The 20,664-nt window shown below is 40.8% G+C and overlaps 1 protein-coding gene and 1 non-coding gene across 2 annotated transcripts in view; both read left to right on the forward strand.

Moving 5' to 3' along the window:
• Positions 1-11,530, forward strand: part of LOC104379105 (bifunctional heparan sulfate N-deacetylase/N-sulfotransferase 3) — a 59,635-nt gene extending 48,105 nt beyond the window's left edge. Inside the window, exons 9-13 of the mRNA XM_009986302.2 lie at positions 3,417-3,591; positions 4,621-4,791; positions 9,423-9,532; positions 10,116-10,218; positions 11,411-11,530. Of these exons, the coding sequence (XP_009984604.2) occupies positions 3,417-3,591; positions 4,621-4,791; positions 9,423-9,532; positions 10,116-10,218; positions 11,411-11,530 (679 nt within the window). The remainder of the gene's footprint in view (positions 1-3,416; positions 3,592-4,620; positions 4,792-9,422; positions 9,533-10,115; positions 10,219-11,410) is intronic.
• A 7,009-nt stretch (positions 11,531-18,539) lies between these two features.
• LOC147528674 (small nucleolar RNA SNORA24) lies at positions 18,540-18,670 on the forward strand. Its single transcript, XR_015222189.1, has one exon. It is a non-coding gene; the product is annotated as a small nucleolar RNA SNORA24 (small nucleolar RNA).
• Positions 18,671-20,664: the final 1,994 nt, after the last annotated feature.

Genomic DNA, 20,664 nt, shown 5'->3' on the forward strand with positions numbered 1-20,664 from the left:
TTAGTAACGGTGCTAAAAAAGAGTATGTATCCCTGCTGCCATGTTCGCTATGGCCACCAGGGAATCACCAGACATAGCTACACCCGGAAGGTCATTCTTGACTTCTCTTGCTTGCAGAAAGTGCTGCAGTATGAAGCACTACAAGTTGAAAAGCAGTAACGTGCTGTAGTGGTTGGAAAACACCAGTAAAAGACTATTGATACTTTGTCTTGTTTCTTTTTTTCTCCCAGTTTAAGGGAAATAGTTTTCTTGCCTTTGACTTTATGTTCATCCATAAAATTAACAGGCTTAACACTGTTATATGTTCTTAGTGCGGATATGTCATATCCAATTTCTTTCTAAGTCACTTAGTTTTTGAAAAGTTTTAATTGTTGCAGCAGATTCTTATTACAAAGTGTGGTGAGTCAGCCAGTTATTACCAACAGAGATGCTGGCTGAATGACTGGGAATTAGAAAGCTGACTCCTTGCTGTGGAGATTTTTGAAGTCAGGGAAGATGACATGCACACAAGTTGTAGTGGGTCCACACTGATGGAGGCAGCCTAAGCACAGCGAGCCAATTCTTCCACAAAATCAGTATTTTTGTGTTGCTAGAAGACCACTTTGCTGCTTCTGTCATTCCTCCTGCCATGGCCACTTCCCTGACCTGCAGATACAATTTGTTTGCTAGACCTCTGCCAGCTTACCTTCATCTGAACACAGCCCTGGTGCATAAAGCATAAAGCTCCTCGTGGTCAACCTGTACAGACCAGGTACAACCCTGCTGCGGGTTCTCCCTCTGCAGCACCTATTTGGCTATTTGCACCTCTGCACTACTTGCCCCACTCACTCCTACCAGGTTCTCACAGTTAAGTCTTGGGTGCCTGGAACCACCCGTTGGTGTAGTTGCTTAGCTCTGATTTCCATTCTGTCTGCCAGAGAAATCTCTCAGACCTTTGGTCTGATAGTGTATTTTAATGCTGGCATGTAATGAGCTGAACAAATGGTAATGAGTTGCAAAGTCTCTCTCCTCATTAGTCCATTAATTGGCTAGGATTCTTTCAAGCCAATAGTATTGACAAATACAATCAGTTCAATTTCTTTTATGGTTATGGAGATACATCTTTTTCCCAGAGCTGACTCAGTCTTTGTCCGAGATTACATTTAGACTAAGGCTGACTACCGAAGCAGGAAAGGGTTCTTTCAGCCCTTGGCACCCTCAGTATTGCCATCTTGAAAAAGGTACAGATGTGTATTGTAGACTCCCAGTAGAGATAACAGAACAGTAAGATGAGAACTTATCTTTCTGGTTTTGAAACAAAGAAGTCTAAATAGACCAGACATGCATTTCTTTATGTAAGCATTGTTACGGATTTCTTAGGCAAGTTTCTCTAAAACCTTCTCAGCTTTGCCCTTGTTGAGTTTGATAATTGTCTCATGAATGAGGTACTAAGCGAGAGTTCAGCAGAAATGTGGAGCCTAAATGTTACCACCTCTCCATGTCCCACCCTGTTCAACCTCTTCACCATTTTTCACTGACACATCGACTTCTACTTTTTTCAAATTTGCCATGTTATCCAAACAATCAATTAACTTCTCAAAATTTGGTGTGGTGCTGTATTAAATGTGAAGTGTTTCCTTATAAGGTTGGATTCCTCACTGCCTTGTATGTACTCAGTCTACTACCAGGATTTCAGTACAGCAGCATGATGACACCGTTCATGATCTAGAGCAGATTTGCCTTTAGTGCCTATTGCCTCTTTCAAAGCTGGCCTTTTTCTTGGCTGTTGATGATCTGGTGGAACATTCTGAGGTCACACAGTCAGGTTGGGTCATTAGTTTCTAATAATTTTATTTGTGAGCGGAAATTGTTATAACTTCATCGTTTTCATCAAATCAGCCCTAATATTTTTGGGAAGTGGAGTCTGTTGTTTTTTCAATGAAACACTATCATATTCTCAGATACTTATATTAGCATTAGGCAGATATAAACACTTAAACTAGCAGGGCAGTGACAGCCTTTCACTCTGTTTTCTTGGGTTGTCCTCTTATGTCAGCTTTTTTACTGACAGTCTGCATGTGAGACTAGCAATAGCTATGCAGCGTCGTAGCAGAATTTTTGAGTGCAACTTTGCACATGTCACACAGGGACCTGCCCATCCATCAGCCCTTCTCATGACGTCATTTAGGTCTCTCTGATACAAGGTCATCTACCAGCTGTTACTCTTAAGACCTTGAATGAGTCCACCACTACTGTTCTTTATCTAGTGCATAGAAAATTGTCATCTGAAGGCCAACCCGCTTCACTTGTGTAATTCTGATGACAAGTGTCCCTTCACATTTCAAAGCAGCACAAAGCAATAATTTGGCAATGTTTGCTTATGTACGAATAAAAGTCACTTATAAGATTTAGTTTCTCAGAATCAGGTGTCATAGAGTTCAGTTTCTTTTAAACTACTGTTCTCTAAGTACCTTGTGATCGGTGCCCGTGTGCTAATCCTCATCTTGTGAGATCCATGTCCTAAAGAAAACTCTGTGTGTCGGTTCCATCCTACCGAGTCTTCTGGCCTTGGCTGCAGTGGTCACAATTTCAAAGCCAATAAGAGCACGTCAATCGTACTAGAAGTAGCTCAATTCAATGAATAGAACAAAGTCTAAGCACTGGAAGCCATTTCAGTCCTTAAGCATGATCTTCAGAAGAGGTTGTTTTAAACGGCATTTATTTAATCAATACAAAGTTTAACTGAAAAATCAAGACTACCAACATTTCCCCGTTTATTCTTTTCCCCAACAATAATGAAAGGTGGTCTGAGAGCCATGGATAAAGAAGTCTGTATGTGACATAGAAGATGGCTGGAAATTAACTGCAACTTCATAACAGATTAGGAAAACTCACAAAGAAAACTTAAAGGAATATAACCCATGTTTCCACAAAAATGGGACTCTTGGAACAATAAGTGAAAGATGCTGTCAGTGCTTAGAAAGCTTTTACCTGATGAAGCTGAGGTGGTTTTTTTTTTCAGTGCATCTTCTGCACATAAGCAAACTCTTTTCTCTTTTGAGTAAAAGCAATTCTGATACTGAATATCTTTTTCTTATGGTATTGCACTATAATTGATGGCAGCAAAGGCCAAATTTGGAAAACCTATTTTCTGGTTTTGACTTTGATAGGAGTTTGTTATGACTTGAAGTGGCATTTAAAGAAGATACGTGAATATTGTAACCAAAAAATAGCTGCAATGTCTAGTTATCTGTAGTGAGAAGAAAGCTAGTACCAAGCAAAATATGATCAAAAATAGAATGAAAACTTCTATTTGTTTTTATTTGGCAATTAGGCTATTATTTTTAATTGATTATTCCAGAATAAAATATATTTAACAGATTTGTCAACCTTTGTGTGGCTTTTAAGTAATTCTGAGAATGGTGTTGCTTTCCTAGGTACATGGATTTCTTCCCCACTCCTTCTAACGTCACCACTGACTTCCTCTTTGAGAAAAGTGCCAACTATTTCCATTCTGAGGAAGCTCCTAAGAGAGCTGCTTCCCTCATCCCCAAGGCCAAGATCATCACCATCCTCATCGACCCATCCGATCGGGCATATTCCTGGTATCAGGTACGTGCTTGTAGGAACACAGGCAGGCACAAATCAAGGTTTCCACCTTGAATCCTCTCTCTATGTCTTTTCAATGTGTATGTATATAAAGGGTTTGGATAATACAAGCCTTTATTTGTCAGTCAGTGCACCATATGTGATCACCCATGGGCTGACATAACTGACAATGTAAACATGAAAATCTTTCAAAGGTTAAAATACCAGAAACCACCTTTTCAAAATCTACCTGTAATATAAGCATGCAAAAATGCTTGCTTACTTGATTAATTTATGTAATCAGCACATACAAAAATTAATGTGTAGACAGTTATCTAGTTCACGCTCAGAATACAAGATAGATTAAGAAATTTTTGTTCTTGTTATCCACAGATTTCAACAGGAATTTGGCAAAATAAAGATACTAAAAATAATTAAAAAAAAAAAAAAAAGAAAGTTAAAACTCCAAAGAGATCCAAGTTCTTAGAACTTCTGTGATGTATTTTATTTTTTTCTATGATGAGTGGTAATCTCAACCCTGAGTCTGAACTCATAGCTTACCCTGCTTTGGACAGGAGACTTGACTAGAAACCTACTGAGATCCCTTCCGACCTGAATTATCCAATCATCCTTATAAGTACTAGTGTTCAAATTTGCCTTTCTGCATAGTTACCTTGTGTAAGCTGGAAAAGGAAATATGAAACTACTAGAAACAGAGCTTCTTAGTATTTGTGTTTATCATGCCTGATTCATCTGTACAAAACCTGCCACTCAGTTTATTGAAAATAAACATTTATACGTTTGATTTTGTTGTTGCTAGTCTAGCTTCTGATTTCTTTTGATACAAACAATATTTATTGATACAAAACCATGTTTATCCCAGCATTTTCAACAAATTTATACAGATGAACACTTTGTAACCTTAAGTAACTTTTGGTGTAAATAATCCCTCATGACAAGGTCAGTAAGGCCAGGTTGAAGACCAACCAGTTTTGTCTTATTTTCCAAGCTTTTGTGGCCTGTAAAGTTCCAGCAATGTAACTTCTTTTACAGCATCAGCGATCACATGAAGATCCTGCAGCTCTAAAATTCAGCTTCTATCAGGTGATCACAGCTGGACCTCGAGCCCCATCTGAGCTTAGAGCTCTCCAAAAGAGATGCCTAGCACCTGGATGGTATGCTACCCATATTGAAAGATGGCTAACTTACTTCCCACCTTACCAGGTGAATAAGATGGTAACTTCGCATTCTAATCTTATATATATATATATATAATATCCTAAAAGGTTACCTTTGTTAAAAGTCTTGCCTACTGAATACTGATCCTCATGGGTGTCGTAGATTTTCTAGAGCATGTTTTAGGACATCGATTATGATTATTCATATTTGGTTGTTAGGAATGTCATGTCTTAGCACCTTACAGGTGGGAGCTGCTTCTGCAAAACAAATCAGAACAGTAATCTGGAAGCTCAAGGAACATGACTGCTGCTCCTTGAACTCTCTTGTACCCTGAACTGCCTTTAACTTCCAGCTGGTTTTCATTTGCTTAGGCTTCATCACTCTATGTCTGGCTGTTTGTCAGTAATGTTGAAGAAAAGATAACCAGGCATGCAGTGCTTTGTGGCCTCTTTAATATCAGATGGTCCATCAGAGTTCCCAAAAGAAAAAGTTGAAGGAAAGTAAAGGGAAGCTGCTCAGTAACATTTCTGTCTACTCTGAGCGGTAGCAATTGTCAGCTCGTGTCAAGGGAAGTCGGCTGGAATATTGCCCTCCCTGCATGGGTAGAGAAGAGTTCTGGTGTCTGAACACTTTAGGGTGTAAAAAATACCTTTTCTGTCCAAAATGGGGGTTACTGCATGGAAATGGATGTAATGTAGTGGTTTTGTAACACCTTAATATTTAAATGTGTTAGTGTCTTCACTCACTTGTTGATCCTTTCATGCAGTGGTGTCCCACTGTGTCAACTCCTTCAGGCTGTGATTGTAGTAGTAAATAAACCTGTACCTGTGCAAGAGTTCACACGCTGATTTTTAACACACCTCTGGCACAGTTTGGGCCCATAGCAAAAAGCATCTTGCCAGTCCGTTCCAGAGCACAGTTAGAAAGATAACAAGAACCGTTACCGTTGGGAAGTGTGGACACAACCAATTGGGTTTTGCAGGTGAGAGAGCTTAGCAACATGGATCCAGGTCATGCTGTGCCATTTGGCCTTGAGACCAGAAAGCTGTTTCTGATTTGTTTTAGTTAGCAATGTACGTAAAGCCTTTGTGTACATCAACGTGTTTGCCACCTCAGACATCACTGTTTTTTCAGGTGAATTCATATTTTGCCTAACATGACTTTTCTGTAACTGTCAAAGCACTGGGTCTCTTTTGCACACTTTTTTTTGGGAATTCATCACACTTTGCTGCCCATAACATCCACATATCGGAGCCCCTATTGGGACTCATTCATGCACTGAAACAGTTTGACTTGTTGCTATTCCTCATCATCTACATTTGGTATCTATCAGTGATCCTGAATCCTCAACATATTCTTGGTGTCAAGACTAGTTTCTCTGTGTGTCTTTGAGCCTCAAAGGGTGTGTGTTTACGGACCCATGGGTTTCAGCACATGTGGCACATTAGCAACCTGAAAATTGGATCTCCCTGCAAGCTTCTGTTGGCATACGAAATACAAATCGTTGGACTCCCTCTGGCCCTGTGTAAGATCAAGCCGCAGAAGGTGCACATCCTAAGCCCTGAAGATCATGTGATATACAAGACCAGACAGACAATATCACGTGATCAGTATCTCGTTGGTAGATCTATTTCTGGAATGGATTTTTCTGATGGTAGTGGTGTGTGTGGCACTACTCCCCACCCAACGTTTAAAGATTACTTTAGTTGAGGGAGGCTGGCTGCAATCTGAACCTTCTGTTTATCCTGGACTCGCTCAGCTGAGACAAGTTGACTGGAGTCTGCACCTTCTGTTTTCCCAGAGCGTGTCAAGGAAGCTTTGATGCAACTAGTTGGTGTTATTGTCCACATTATTCTCTTTTGGGCCAGCCTTGCAGACTTCATGAGATACGCAATACTGTAATATCATGATACTCGTATGAAATTCTGTACATTAAGTTTTCATTAGCTTTTCTCCAAAAGTAACCCATGAATATTGAACCATATGGGTTGTCATACAGATTTTTGCCAAATTTTACATCCCACGGTGATAGCAAAGAACCAGCCCTGGTAGCCTTATGTTTTCTCTGTAAAATATCCAGGGATTAACTTGAATTGCAAAAGCAATGATACACAGTAGGCCATATCCAAACTGTTTACCAAGTTCAAGGAACTGCCGAAGCAGAGAACAGTTATATAAGGCAAATCTAAAGTCAGCTCAGCTTAAAAGCACAGCCTTATCTAAAAAAATGAGAGCCTTCCTTCTCCAGAAGAGTTCTCACCTCCGACCAGCTAGGGCTATCTATAACTTTTAATGCTATATAAATTTAGGAGTCTCTAACGTGTGACTGAATTGAAGTCTTAATGTCTATTTTGAAGTTAGCAGGCATACAGGAAGTGGTAGAAGCAGCAGCAGGAATAGGTAAGGTTCCCCTTTTCGTTAGAAAAGTGGTAACAGCACGCTTGTCTTACATGGTAAGAATTTGCCAATCTCAGACTACTTTGCGAGTTTGAGGTTCAGATGTTTAGAATTTTGATTAACTTAATTTATTATCTCATAAGTCATTCAAAAGTCCTCTTTTGTCTGGCCACCAAAACATCTCTAGAAGTTCAGAAAGCTCACGTCTCTTAAGTTAATTTCCTGCCTACAACTCTTTGCTTCAGTGCAGTCATACCGAAGAAGAAAGGACCTAGCATGACAAACTCCCTCATGAGCAAAAAGATAAGTTCATGCACCAGCCCTGTAGGAAATGAAGCTGATTTTGTAACTACCGACATTAAATGGCCAGTCTGACGCTGAAGAACTCAGGCTATTTCTAAACTGTTCTCTTCTGCAAACTGTCTCCCTTGCTACGCTCACACCGTGGTGACTTTTAGACATGAAGGCAGTCGTGTGTAGTAGGAGAGCAGGGACTTAATCTCTTCAGCTGTCAGCAATATTACAGTAAAGTGATCAATACACTGTAAAGTGGTTCAAACTATTTAATCTGTAGTATTTTCATTATATATGAAGCTCTCTGCTTTGTAAAAATTACGCTGTTTAATTTTTCCACCTCACCAATACATGAAATGCCTTAGATTTTGAGGAATTACATGAAATTATCCTGAGATCAGGATATGAATAAGTCAGTACAAGTAAGGAAAAATTTCGCCTAGGTTCCTTACAACCTCCCTGAAGGTTGAGAGAGAGCATTTTTTGTTACCTGCTTATTGGGAATGTCAGGAATTGGAATCAATTTCCACTGATAAAGCTTTTCTTAAGTGTCTTTTTTGGAGTGGAAGAAGTGGGAATGGCACAGATATTAATGTGTTTTTTAAATAGCAAAGGAAAAAAAAGCTCACTCCTTTCCTTTCAGATGGAAATATTCCCTATTTGAGATGTTTTTTGACCTTTGTGCTATGAAGCACTTAAGGCCTGTTTTCAAAGCTTATTTCTTAGGAAAGCAGGGAGTTCTTTTCTCGACTCAGACATCTGCATCATGCATCTAATTGCAAAGACTTCTGGAATGAGCTACTGCTCTCTGAACAGTCTGATACTTCCACTAATCCACATTTCTAAATCTAATGCTATCTATGAGTGATCCCAAAGACTGGTCTTTTGAAAGAAAAGGCGTTCTCTCCCTTTTGGTTCTGCTCTGAAACTTCATGGTCTTGCAAAACTCCAAGTTTCATCCAACTCTGGAAGCAATTCATATGATTTTAGCCTCTCTGCTTGCATGAAAATGTAAAAACAAGCTTCAGCACTGCTTGCAGAAAGAGGTTGTTGAACCATCTGCAAATCTATTTCCTCCCCTTTTCCTCACATGATGGAAAAAGTAGAGGTGTTTCTATGACTGGGAATGAATGCTTGGCTAATCCATTTGGGACCTTGCTTCTCTTCCAACAGTCACAAAGATCCTTGCTGACCATCAGTGGGTCATTTGGGCATGATACCACATCCAATAAAATTCTCCAGTAGTGTCTGTTTCCCTGCAGATTCATCCGCAGGTAAAAGGGTGCCGCTGCCTGAAGTAGTCTACTGCAGGTGTGTGTATGGTCAAGCACTGGAAGAGAAAGAAATTACCTACCAGTACCTGGGGCTTTCTTAGAGATGTGTCGCACATTCTGTATTTATCTACATCCCTTCCTTAAGGTCCTCATAGATTTGAGGACCACACAAATCAAAATAGATTTGCAGATGGTTCAACATCTGCCTTTATTCGTATTCTCAAAGAAGTTTTTCTCATACAATTATGTATTGTTGTATGGGTTTAGAAGTAAGGCATTTCACCTAGCACCTACCTACTGGTTTCTGTCTTTCTGGTCATTTCCAGTGACAAGCTTTTCAACATTACTGTAACATACATATGTATGTGTTTATGAGAATTATAAGTTATTTCTCTAGGCATTAATACCTTTTTTTCTTGGCTGGACAAATCTCACTCAGTTTCCTGCCAATATTTCTTATCTTTCTAGATCCTTCACTGCTATTTCTCTGTTATCACAACAGCTTCCAATTTAATATAATTTCAGATTTAATTAACATGCCATTTACCCTGCTTCCAGGTCTTTAATGATGATGACAATTAAAACTGGACCAATTATTCTCTGGGGCAGTACTCTCCATGTAGCGAATGAGTTGAAAGAGGTGGAAGTTTCAGTTTGAAGCTTGAAATAATGAATTTTAAATCAAACTTCCTTTTATTTTATTTGTTGTAGTTGCTAATTATTGATGGACAGCAGCTGAGAACCGACCCGTCTACCGTGATGGATGAAGTACAGAAATTTCTGGGAGTCTCTCCTCATTACAATTACTCTGAAGCCCTAACGTGAGTTAATTTTAATCGTCATTTCCCCATATTCCTAAAATACCAGTTAGTCTGTAAGTAAGCTCACTGCGAAATAAAGCCTCTCATACTTCTCCTTCGAGAAGTGAGTGGGACGTATTCTTCAATGTCTGCAAAGAACACAATTCAGGGTTAGATTTTCTGTGAGTCACCCATTGAGCCACTCAGTGTGGAGCTTGGCTGTTCCAGAAGTAGACCTCTGACAAACAGACAAAGTAGTGTTGCTTCGTGAGAATTGCATATGAATTTTGGATGAATCAAAAGGAATTTTATTTCCGTAAGTGGAACACGGACTGCTGACATCCATAAACAGAAAAATTCTCTTTACTTTGACGTTAGCTGCAAAACAGATTCAATGGTATCAGTCAGGAATGTTAACATCCATTCTGTACATCAAAAGTACACAAGTACGCAAATCCTTTGGATTCTGACATTTAGATTTGGTTGCCCTTAAAATAAGACCGATAACCTTAGGTTTATTCTTTCGAGTCTTCTGTCTAAACTTGGGAGATGCATCCTCCTTGCAATATCTCACAGCCTTTACACCGCAAAATATTTGTTTCAGGTTCGATTCACATAAAGGTTTCTGGTGCCAGCTCCTGGAAGAAGGAAAAACAAAGTGTCTTGGAAAGAGCAAAGGTAGAAAATACCCTCCTATGGATTCTGAGGTAAACCATTATGCTCATTATCATTATATAGGGATTCAGTTGTTGCACATGGGACACCACACAAGCAAAATTGTGAGAAGGGAAAGAACACAAAATTAAGTAGATGTTAATTGACTACCTTTCCCTACAAAGGAAACATTCAAGATAGCTGTGGAGTGCATAGACTTTTTCATTTCTTTATTTCAAATGTGAAGAATTAAAGTCATTAAAAAAACAACTTTTAAAACTTGGTAACCCTTAGAAAAATAAACTTGGCACCCCTGAAATTCACCTGGAAACCTGTCGCCTTTACCTAAGTGACTTAAGCAGCAGAGGCTCCACAGTGCATGGTTTTTTCTCAGACATGATCAGATATTTGTGTCTGGTCCCTCGTCTTGGAGAGCAGTTAGACTCTCAGGTAATCCAGTCATAAGACAGGTTAGACTCTGTTTCTATTAATTTTATAAATACCTTCCCCAGACAAATGCTGAAATGAAGAAATTTCTATCAGACCAAATGCTGCAGCCTGTACCCAGGGGCAGTTTAGTCTCCTATTCTACCTGTAACTTGTATGTTTATTCTGTCCTGTATTTCCATCTCATTTAGCTGGCTAAAACACAAATAAAAACTTACAGTTTGAACAGCAGTATTTATTAGTGTGGCAAGCAAGCCAGTTTTTTTTTTCTCACAGTACTTAAATTATAAGTAACTTTACATCAGTAGAATCATACTGATATAAAATCACTGGGTGAGAAGGCTTTTGGCCAGAGAGAAGACAAGACTGTGTTTGTTTATTATTGTATTTTTCAACTCTAAATACTTCTGAAAAAAGAGTTATAAATTGATACATGCTTACATACAAAGATATTTTAGAAGCTTTGGTTTCAATCACACTTCAGTAAATTCAGAGTAACTGCATCAACTTCAGTGCAATTCTTAATGTACCTTACTATCTGAGAGTAGAATCAGATCCTTCACTTTGACTTCAGTGTTTGTTTTGGACAACCTTTGTTTCTCCCAAAGTTATCTTTTACAGTTCAGCTCCTAACTGAAGAGTTTAAACTTGCATGCAGTAGATAGCATAAAACAATAGAAATTGCATAAGAGAAAGAAAAGTTTTGACACAGGTAAAACAAACTTTGAAACCTAGAATTCACAGCAACTGCAGTACAACATTTTATTAAATAAAAATATCTCCTTTTGTATCCATCAGTGCAGGGCTTTTCTGTCAAGCTACTACAGAGATCACAACGTGGAACTGTCAAAACTCCTACACAAATTGGGACAACCCCTGCCATCGTGGCTGAGACAGGAGCTGCAGAAAGTAAGATAGCATTGAAAAAACGCTCTCCTCCACACTTCAGTCATCGTACCTAGTCTCCAGTAGCTACCAGAAGGTCTTGTAAGATATACCTCTTCAAAAAAGAGTGAAGGATAGAAATTATTTCCATATGCTGGCATGTGGATTGTGAAAATACTTGTGTTTCTTAGAGCTCTGGTGGGCCAAATCTTTCTCATAAACATTTCTGGGCCTGTGGACTTGTGGACTACTGTGCACATATGTGAATGTTATTTGCAACTGGTATAAGCTTCAGAGATACATGACCTGTCCAATTTCACGGTAAATATTTAGATTTTTATATATCAGTTTAAAAGTATTGTGTCTCATGTAGGTTTTGTAGCCCATTGTTAGACTGCTGACAGTTTTTCCTACTGTTTGATTATTGTCTTGCATAAAATAAGAAAACTTAATGTAGCACAAAATGCCAGGTGTACTTCTGCGTTTGGAATCAGCTTGCTAATACCCAAAATGTATACTTACAAGGGTGAGAAGTACAGTTATCATATATGATTTAGCTGTGCATAGCAACAAAATACATGGAGCAAAATCCGGAACCCACAGGCAAAGCAGTGTAGAAAAGAACAAAACACACACAAAACACATTGCCTATGACTACAGCATGTAACAACAGACCCTTACAATGTGGTAAGGGCCTTTGTCCATTGTCCTGACTTTGTACTGGCTGAAATACAGAATATAGCTGTCACCTGAGCAGAAATTTAATTGGACGTGCGAAGCGAAAAAGTTGCAATATAACCCTGAAGAGCAGTGTTACACTTGAACGCTTGTGAACCAAACCGAAGCAGTGCAATGAACGGGCTTTCATTCCTGGCTTCTGTGAGCCGCCGGATCCGGATACTGCACTCTGGGCTTCCATTTCTGTCAATCAGGAGTGACTCCACTGAACTCGTAAACAGCAGGAACAGATCCATACTTAGATTGCCTTAATTTGCACCAGTATTTTTTCCTTAACTTATTTGCCTTCAATCTATGCTTTGTGTATTCCAGGATCTCTCAACCTGATCAAAATCGTAGCATCTTTCAGTAACCTTCAATTTACATCAGCTGCAAAAATCTCTCAGATTTCCAGATGAAAATACTGGTTCTGGTTCCAGATGTGTTAAACATGTTTGGTAATAAATATTAGGAATAAGCTTTAGGGGAAAAAAATAAACATAGTGTGTAATCATGGTAGAAATTACGCTCTGATCACAGAAAACATGAATATTCAGGCTTGCATTTATGTGGCACATTTCAGTGATACATCTCATAGTGCATCAGTTCAGATGCGAGATAAAGTCTAATTAATAGTACTTAAAAGTTGAGAAAGATCAATGAAAACTTCCACTCAGTATGGCCTTGATGCTTCTCCACTGAACTTCGGCTCTGAGTTTTTCTAAAGGCATGAAGAGGCAGTGAAAACAAAAGAGAAGTACAGTACTAAAAGCAAGGCTTTCTACAGCAGCTCTGTAATGTTCTCATGATTTGTTTTAGGGTGAGTAGTTAAAAACACGCATCAAATGGTGGAAAATATGTCTCAGTGTTGTTTTATGACATTTATGTAACATATAATTTAACTTTCAAGGTAATGGAACGGAAACCAGTCTGTTATTCCCTAACTTGAAAACAGATGGTGAGATCCTTACTGTTCCTCTAACTGGTTATCTTTATTTATTGATTTTGTCTTTGTACCTGTAAAGAAAAAAATCTAGTCAAATTTGCTGTATATAACAGTATTCTTTACGCAGCACATTTTTGCTAAGGGAATATGCATGATTAATGATGAGGACCTACTAGAGTAGACTTTTTTTAAGATGAACATCTTTATTATTTATCAGACAGAATGAGAATTTTCATTTCACTTCAAATATTCGCTGTCACCTGGATTCGTCCCAAAAGCTGACTTGTCTTAAAGTACTTCTTGATAAAAGAAACACTCTGGATTCTGAACATCTGTAAAAGCAAATACTCTGCATGCTATGGGCAGCTCATGTGTCCTGCAAGCATCCATATGGATTTCTTACAACTAAATTGAATAACTGGAGAAAACACCCAGGGGTGTGATTGATTTTACCCGTGATATAACCTGATGTAATGTTACTCAAACATTTTGAAAACAACCACGAGGATTGCACAAGCTCCTGCTTTGTGCACTGCTGCCTCAGTTGCTCCGTGTTCTGCAGAGCAGCGATTGTAAAATAGAAGAAAAACCTTGGGGCGCTATCAAATGCCTGAAGTTTTCATGCTGAGAGGACCCTCTGCACACAAATTGGGTGCCTCCTACATACAGGAGGAATGGGCTTCAGCCACATTCATAGTTCATTCCTTGTTTCCAAGATCTCCCTTTCTGTCTTCATTCTTTGGGAAATCAAGATCCCTGCAGAACAAGTGGGCGATCAAGGACATGATGAGGGTGATGAGGACACGCACTTTAGTCACATTGTTCCTCTAGAAATTTCACAACAGACAAGACGACAAGCTGCAGACAGCTACTATGAAGTCCTCTCTGAGGTACGGCAGGGAGCCCCCTCCAGTTGTTGGTGATCTGGTAAAACAGCCCAACTGCAGTCACCAAGTAGCACTTGGGAGCTAAAGCCCCCCACGGCATGGCCTTGGCCTTGGGTGGACTGGGCTTGGTCTGGCAGCTAAACACCAAGCTTATCCTCCAGGAAGGAGTGGCATGGTGACTCTCAAGTCAGGAACAGCAGGGTGGAGCTCTTATATTGTCCCAGTGCCCTTCCTAAGGGAGTGAACTGGGAACAAAATGAATGAGTTCCTAGGGAGATCTCCAGTGGATTCTTGTGGTAACTTCACCTGAGTCGATGCTGTGAGTAAAGTAGCTTGATGTGGAACTGTGTGTCTGAAAGGGCATGATCTTGAATCTGTGTAAGTCCCAGCTCCTGTTGAGACGTGTCCGTTAAGCACGAGCATCTTCGGAAAAGGTGCTGCGGGGTCAGCTTCCCGTGCCCTGGCTGGGCTAGTCTCCGGCACCAAAGCAATAGAGACGTAGAGGCAAACTGCTGGGGCTCTTTGCAGTTCTGAATTTCTCGTGTTCGCTTATTACTTGTTTATACAAAGATGGCATGAAGCCACTTTTTTTTTTCTTCAGAATTATTCTATTTAAATATGTTCTTACATTTAACAGGAGACTTTAAAAAACAGAATGACTTTTAATGTGCGGTCAACTTGGTGAAGAATGAAGAGTGAGCAAAGCATGCAGACAACAGCTAGATGTGTTATTCCCCAAATCATAGGATGCACATGAGTACAGCTGAGTAAGCAAGTCACACTACATGAATTATCTGACCAAGTTTAACCTCTTCTATTCACAGCTTACCTACAATCAGTGTTTGATTTCCCGAAATAGACTATCAATATTAACAGTCTTAAATACTGATTCTTTACAGCGAATTTATGTTTGCTAGTCAAAGTCAGATGTTTAATTGTGGTTGGTGACACAGCCATGGTTTCTGTTCCCCTGGTAGATAACTGCACAAGCAATTTCTTAAACAAATGCTTGATAATGTGAGCTTCACCTTTATTTTCATAAATACCATTCTGAAATTTGCTTTCTGCAGACAGCCATGCCATTAAAAATCAATGTGTGTTTATGAGCAGAAGTGACCATTGGGGGGTGTAAACACAGAGCCTGATATTAAATCACTTAATTGTTTGAGCAAACGTTCCTGAAAATACTGTGATATTTTCCCAGTTCTACTTGTGCAGAAAGAATTAGTTTCAATGATTTGCAGACTATCTTGTACAGAATATCCTTTTTCATTGCTTAAAAATGTGAAACTTCCTCAGGAAGAAATTAAATAGATATTTCAATGTTTATAGATGTAATACTCTTGTCATTCACATTGAATGAAATTTGCTGGAAACATTTTTCTCCAAGTTTTTTAAAATAAAAAATAGATATTATTCTGATAGTGGCATGGTATCTGAAGTGCAACAATAAACTCTGATAAGAAAATGTAGCACTGTGTGGAAGTGATTTTTATGTTCACAAAAGTTGTCGTTTTCCAGGTTTGTTAGCAGCTTTTGCAGCTTGACACCGAGCTACAACACAATCCGGGAGCATGGGAGCAGCATGAAATGTTTTCAGACATGAAAAATATTGCTTACTCTCTCTGTGAGTGAATATTACTGCTTTATGCAGCTGCTTGTTTTACTGCTTTTGCTTCCTGCTTAATTTATTATTACTTGTGCCAGAAATTGCTAATGTGCTATAGAAACGTTTCCAGAGCTTGCTATTTTTAAGATAACAAGCAGACTTTATTAAAATTATTTGCCTTGGGGATTCAGTAGTTGTGCCAATGCATCAGCCTACACAGACATGAGAGAAGCTTTCTTAGGAGAAACCTCTAAAGGTGGTATGAATGTCCAAAGGAAAATTCACTGTTATCAACAAGTTCAGAACAGAACAGGGTACTATCTAAGAGCTGGACAAAAGCTGTTTAATATCGTCATAGAGGTGTAGAAGATAGGAAACCTACATTATCAAAATATTCCGTTCATTACAGAGAAATGATGCAGACTTACAGAGTTTAGAAGTCTAAGCTTCTTTTACAATACTCGTCTCTATAATGTGTGAGAATAACAAAAGTGGATCAGTAACGCAATGAGAGAAAGGTACTAAGCCAAGGGAAAAGATCCTTGCTACAAATAACACCTGCCTGACCTCTATCTCCAATTTATCTGCTTTCTTTTAATGTTTCTTTTCAGTTCTTCCAATCCCCAAATTCTTAGAGCTCAAAGGTGAAAGACACTTTTTTGTCTCCGTGGACCACATGGATGAAGAAAGCACAACAGTCAGCATCAAAGGATAAATAACAGGAACAGGAAAGTAATTAACAGCTGAAGCCAAGGGCTAGGGAAACCTGAATGGAGGAAGAATTTAGACAAAGTAAAGGTGATAGATCTGAAAAGCATATAGTAAGCTTGAGTCTTCACTGCTGTTTTCTGTCAGGTTACTTCTTTTCTAATACTGTTTTCTTTCTTCATTTCCCTTTTTCTATTCTGATTCTTTCTTCCTCTTGAGAAATTCAGATGGGAAATAAGGCTGATGTACTTTTAATTGCTCAGATATCTGTCTGTCTGCCTAGGAGAGCTGTCGATCTAGTAGCCGAAGGTCACTATCAGATCTCTTCCAAGAGATATGACACAGAAATGACCTAGTTCAACCATAATGTAGGAGCTTGAGTCAGAATTACTAGTTCAAATCCTATAACTTGTGTTATTCAGGAGATAGAGAAAGGGGCTCTTTAGCCCAAAAAAGAAATCTTAACTATTGTCTCCTCAATTATCTCATCAAGACTGTCTGTCCTACTAGGTCTCTTGTAAAGCTTCTTTCTTCAGTTAAATTCTGGACTGATTTACTCCTGTAACAAAAAAAAAAAAAGAGACAGAAAAACATTTTTTGCGTAACTTCTTATACAAACACAGTACATCTATTTTACCTATAGAACTCTGTCTGGAAGGAAGGCTTATGAGCTAAAGGCAGGAGCCAGCTCTTTTATGCATTTCACAGAGTGGAAATAAAATTCCTGGACACAGATGGTGCAAGGTCAGAACAGCTGAGGTTTAGCTTACGGCACAGGGAGAACTGTGGGGCAGGGTAGGAGCGTAATTTGTGTCTTTTTGCATAGTTCTAACAGCAGCTTTGTTATTCTACAATATTCCCTGGTAGTCATACATTTGAGTCATCGTCCTCTGAAAACGATGAAAAACACTGAACGTGGCAGATACGCGTTAAAATGATTTCCTACCTTTTCCACAGAAAAAAAAAGGTAAGAAATGTGGATACTAAAATACGTGCCAAAAGGCAGCTTCCTTCACTACACCAGTGATCACTTCTAGTCTCTTGTGAAACCTCCCTGAGGATTCAGATACAAAGTCATCCCGCTGTAGCTGACTGAGCCAGATGTTCAGTCCCCCGCTGGGTCAGTTCCCTGTCATCTGGCCTGCAAAAGCCACCATCAGCTGCCTCATCTCTCCAGCACACCCATGCACAGAGTGCAGCCTCACCTCGGGGGTGCGGCCTCTGCCAGAGAGCAGCAGTGTGGGAATTTGTCCGGCATTAACCAGGTACACTGGCTTATGTGGACTGGGAAAGGGAAATTGCCTGTGTTTGTCTAAAGAGATGACTTCATGTTTCTAGCACGTCTTTCCTGACCTCTTCTTTCTTCTTAGTCCGTGGTTATCAAATAGCAAATAGTGGTGGTTTAGCATTTAAGGCGCATCCTATGGCGTGCGCGCACATACGCACGTATACGTGCATACGGGTATCCTGGCTATCTATGGGGAGCAGCATCCATGTCTACACCGGCTGAAGAAAACTCTCTGGGTTTGGGGAGCACCTGCAGCCTCTTTTCCATGGATCCCTTAATCCGTTTTCTGCGGGAGAAGCCGCTCAGTAGCCTGCGAAAGGACGAGGGAGCGGAAGGGAAGGTTTAATGCGGTTCGCAGTGAGCGCTCACCCGCGCTCCCCCCGCACCTCCGCCCCGCGATACGTTCGCCTCTCGCTTGGGCGGGGCCACCGCCCCGCCCTCCGCCCCGCCCCCTGCGCGCGCAGGGGACGGCCCCGCCCACCATGGGGGCGTGGCCCTTTCCCAGCAGCGCTCGGTTCGCGGCGGTGCGCGCGGCGGTGGTGGCGCGCCGCGGGCTTTGGGGGCTCGTGGCAGGCGCGGGCGGGTGCGCGGAGCGCGGCGCGCGGCGGGCCGGGGAGGCTGAGGGACGTGCGGGACGTGCCGAGCGGGCGCTCTCTCGCTCGCTCGCGCAGCCGTGAGGCGCCGCGGCGCGCTCTTTTCCGCAGGCGCGGTCGGGTCCGAGCGGAGTCGCCGCGGCAGAGGAGGGGAGCGAGCGGCAGGTGAGCCCCGTGGTGAGGAGGCGGTGGGCGAGGGAGGAGGCGGCGGCGGGAGTGGGGGCCCGCGGCAGGGAGGGAGGGAGGGAGGGAGAGAACATGGCGGCCGCCACGTGGCCGGGGCGGGAAGGCGTGATCCATGACTCCATGGGGGCTGCCGCCCGTGGCTGTCTCCCTTCCTAGGCATGGAAGAGCAGTTCCTTGCTAATTGGCAAAGCTTCTGCCCTCCTGTGGGTATTAGTCGTTGACTGTAGCAAGGAACAGGCCGAGTCGGCCGCCTGCCCCCCTTTTGCGTTCTTTGTTCGTTCGGTTTTCTGTATTTTCTCCTTTTTTGTCCTCCGTAAGTGGTTAGAGCCCAGTTTTTTTAATATATTACCTTTTTTTTTTCCTCTCTTTTTTTTCTTCTCATCAGGAGCGCAGAAGCTGGAGGCGCAGAGACCCATCTGTTACTGTTGAAGATCCTTCCCCCGCAATGTGTATGACTAGGTACGTGTTACGCAATAAGCTCTAAGAAGCGAGGTTTTGGGCGGGAACAATACCGATTTGATAATTCCTATTTAGCGACTAAACTAGTGAGAATTGTCTGTTGAAATCAAAGTATCGGCTTGGTGTTTTGGTTTCAAGGCGTGCTTTGTTTGAGTGTGTTTTATTGACAGGAAAACAGGAGGAAGCGCACTCAAATCCCAGCGTGGCTAGGAAGAACTGGGTTTGGGTGAAAATGTGCTACATAAGCTAGGAATACTGGATTATGGTAAAATGTATGTTGCCAGTACTTTTGCCCGCCAAACTGGAGAACTGGAAGCATCTGAATCCACAGATACCTCAGGGATGTCTGTGCAAGAGGAATGTCTTTTTTATAAGTATGTTTCTGATGTACTGAAGTGAGTACTGAGAGTAATCTGCAACTGCAGGAGTCGAGGGAGGTGTCAATACTAATAGCTTTGTTTCAGAGCAGTTTACAACTCTTAGGAGAGCATCTTACAGTTCAGTGATGTTTGTTGTCTTGCATGTGTTTCTGGTAGCAATATTAAACTGCCTCAAACTTGTTTTTACAGGGGAAAAACACCCTTGAGTTGTGATGACAGAAGATGGGGCTAAATTCCACATGTGAATGCTAGGAGTAGCTGTGACTAGAACTTTCAGTTTTTACTTAGAGTAAGGGTAGATCTGTTTGATCTTCTGGAATTGATGCTTTTTGTGTATTTCTGGTTATCAAGCAGAGCTAGCAAAAGCTAATTTTAGCCTAGGTCTTAAAATCTCCCTTTAGACTTAACACCATTTTTTAATTAAGTTCAGACTTGGAGCCTAACTGAGATCTTCTGCAGTCCATCAATTATCTTTGCAAAGAGAGGCTGAACCGTAGCTTACTGTGCCTGAAATTAGCCTGAACTGTTTCTAGACAAATAAAAAATACAGTTAGGATGACGAGGTCGTTTTGTACTGCTTTCAGGGATCTGCTGCTATTTTTGGGCTATCACCAAGTCTTAAGCAATTATAATAACGCGCTCTGTAGTTTCGTGGCTGTGCTGCACTCTGTCATGTGGCTGACCATACCGCAATATTACTAATCTGATGACACGTGTGCCTTCAGTGGTGGCTCTTCTGCTCTTCACGTGTGATGGAAGGGTTGTTGCAAGGAGTATACGTGTACTGCGTAAGCTGAAGGTAAGTTTGTGAAGTCTAGAAAAGGAACGTGAAGTCTGCAGTCACAACTTTAATATACATGCTAATGTAAAGCATACAAATGTATCAATAAAACAATAAAAAGACCTCGACTTTCACTACAAGTGTCGCTTCTTCCTTACAAGACTACTGGTAACCAAGACTGGACCTGCACGTGTTCTTTTGGAATTACTGGTACATGCCAAAAGTGTCTGTGGTGGAGATACAGCTTTTGGTAGCTGGGCCTTACGTTTATGGCTCTGTGTGGTTTCAGGCCAAAGCAGTGGCTGTGGCTGATGCGTTGTTTGGGAGCCATTCGCGAAGTCACGATTTCAGTCAGAGGTTACTGCTGATGGGGAGAAGCTGACTTGGAATGTAGCTGCTTTTTCCATTTCGGTTGCTGAGAGATCTTTTATTTAATCCATATTCAAGAAAAGAATATATGGAGCTCCAGTAGATGGTGAACCATTGCAGAATCAGACAAGGTAATTTTTTTACTTAAAAGTAGATTTACTGTCTTGGCTAATACCAGCTGTGCTGGCACAATCTGTTGCACAATGTCTTCCAGTTAATAACTTTTTTGCAAATCATTGCAAAC

The sequence above is a fragment of the Tauraco erythrolophus genome, chromosome 5, assembly GCF_009769465.1.
Source record: "Tauraco erythrolophus isolate bTauEry1 chromosome 5, bTauEry1.pri, whole genome shotgun sequence".
NCBI classification, from domain to species: domain Eukaryota; kingdom Metazoa; phylum Chordata; class Aves; order Musophagiformes; family Musophagidae; genus Tauraco; species Tauraco erythrolophus.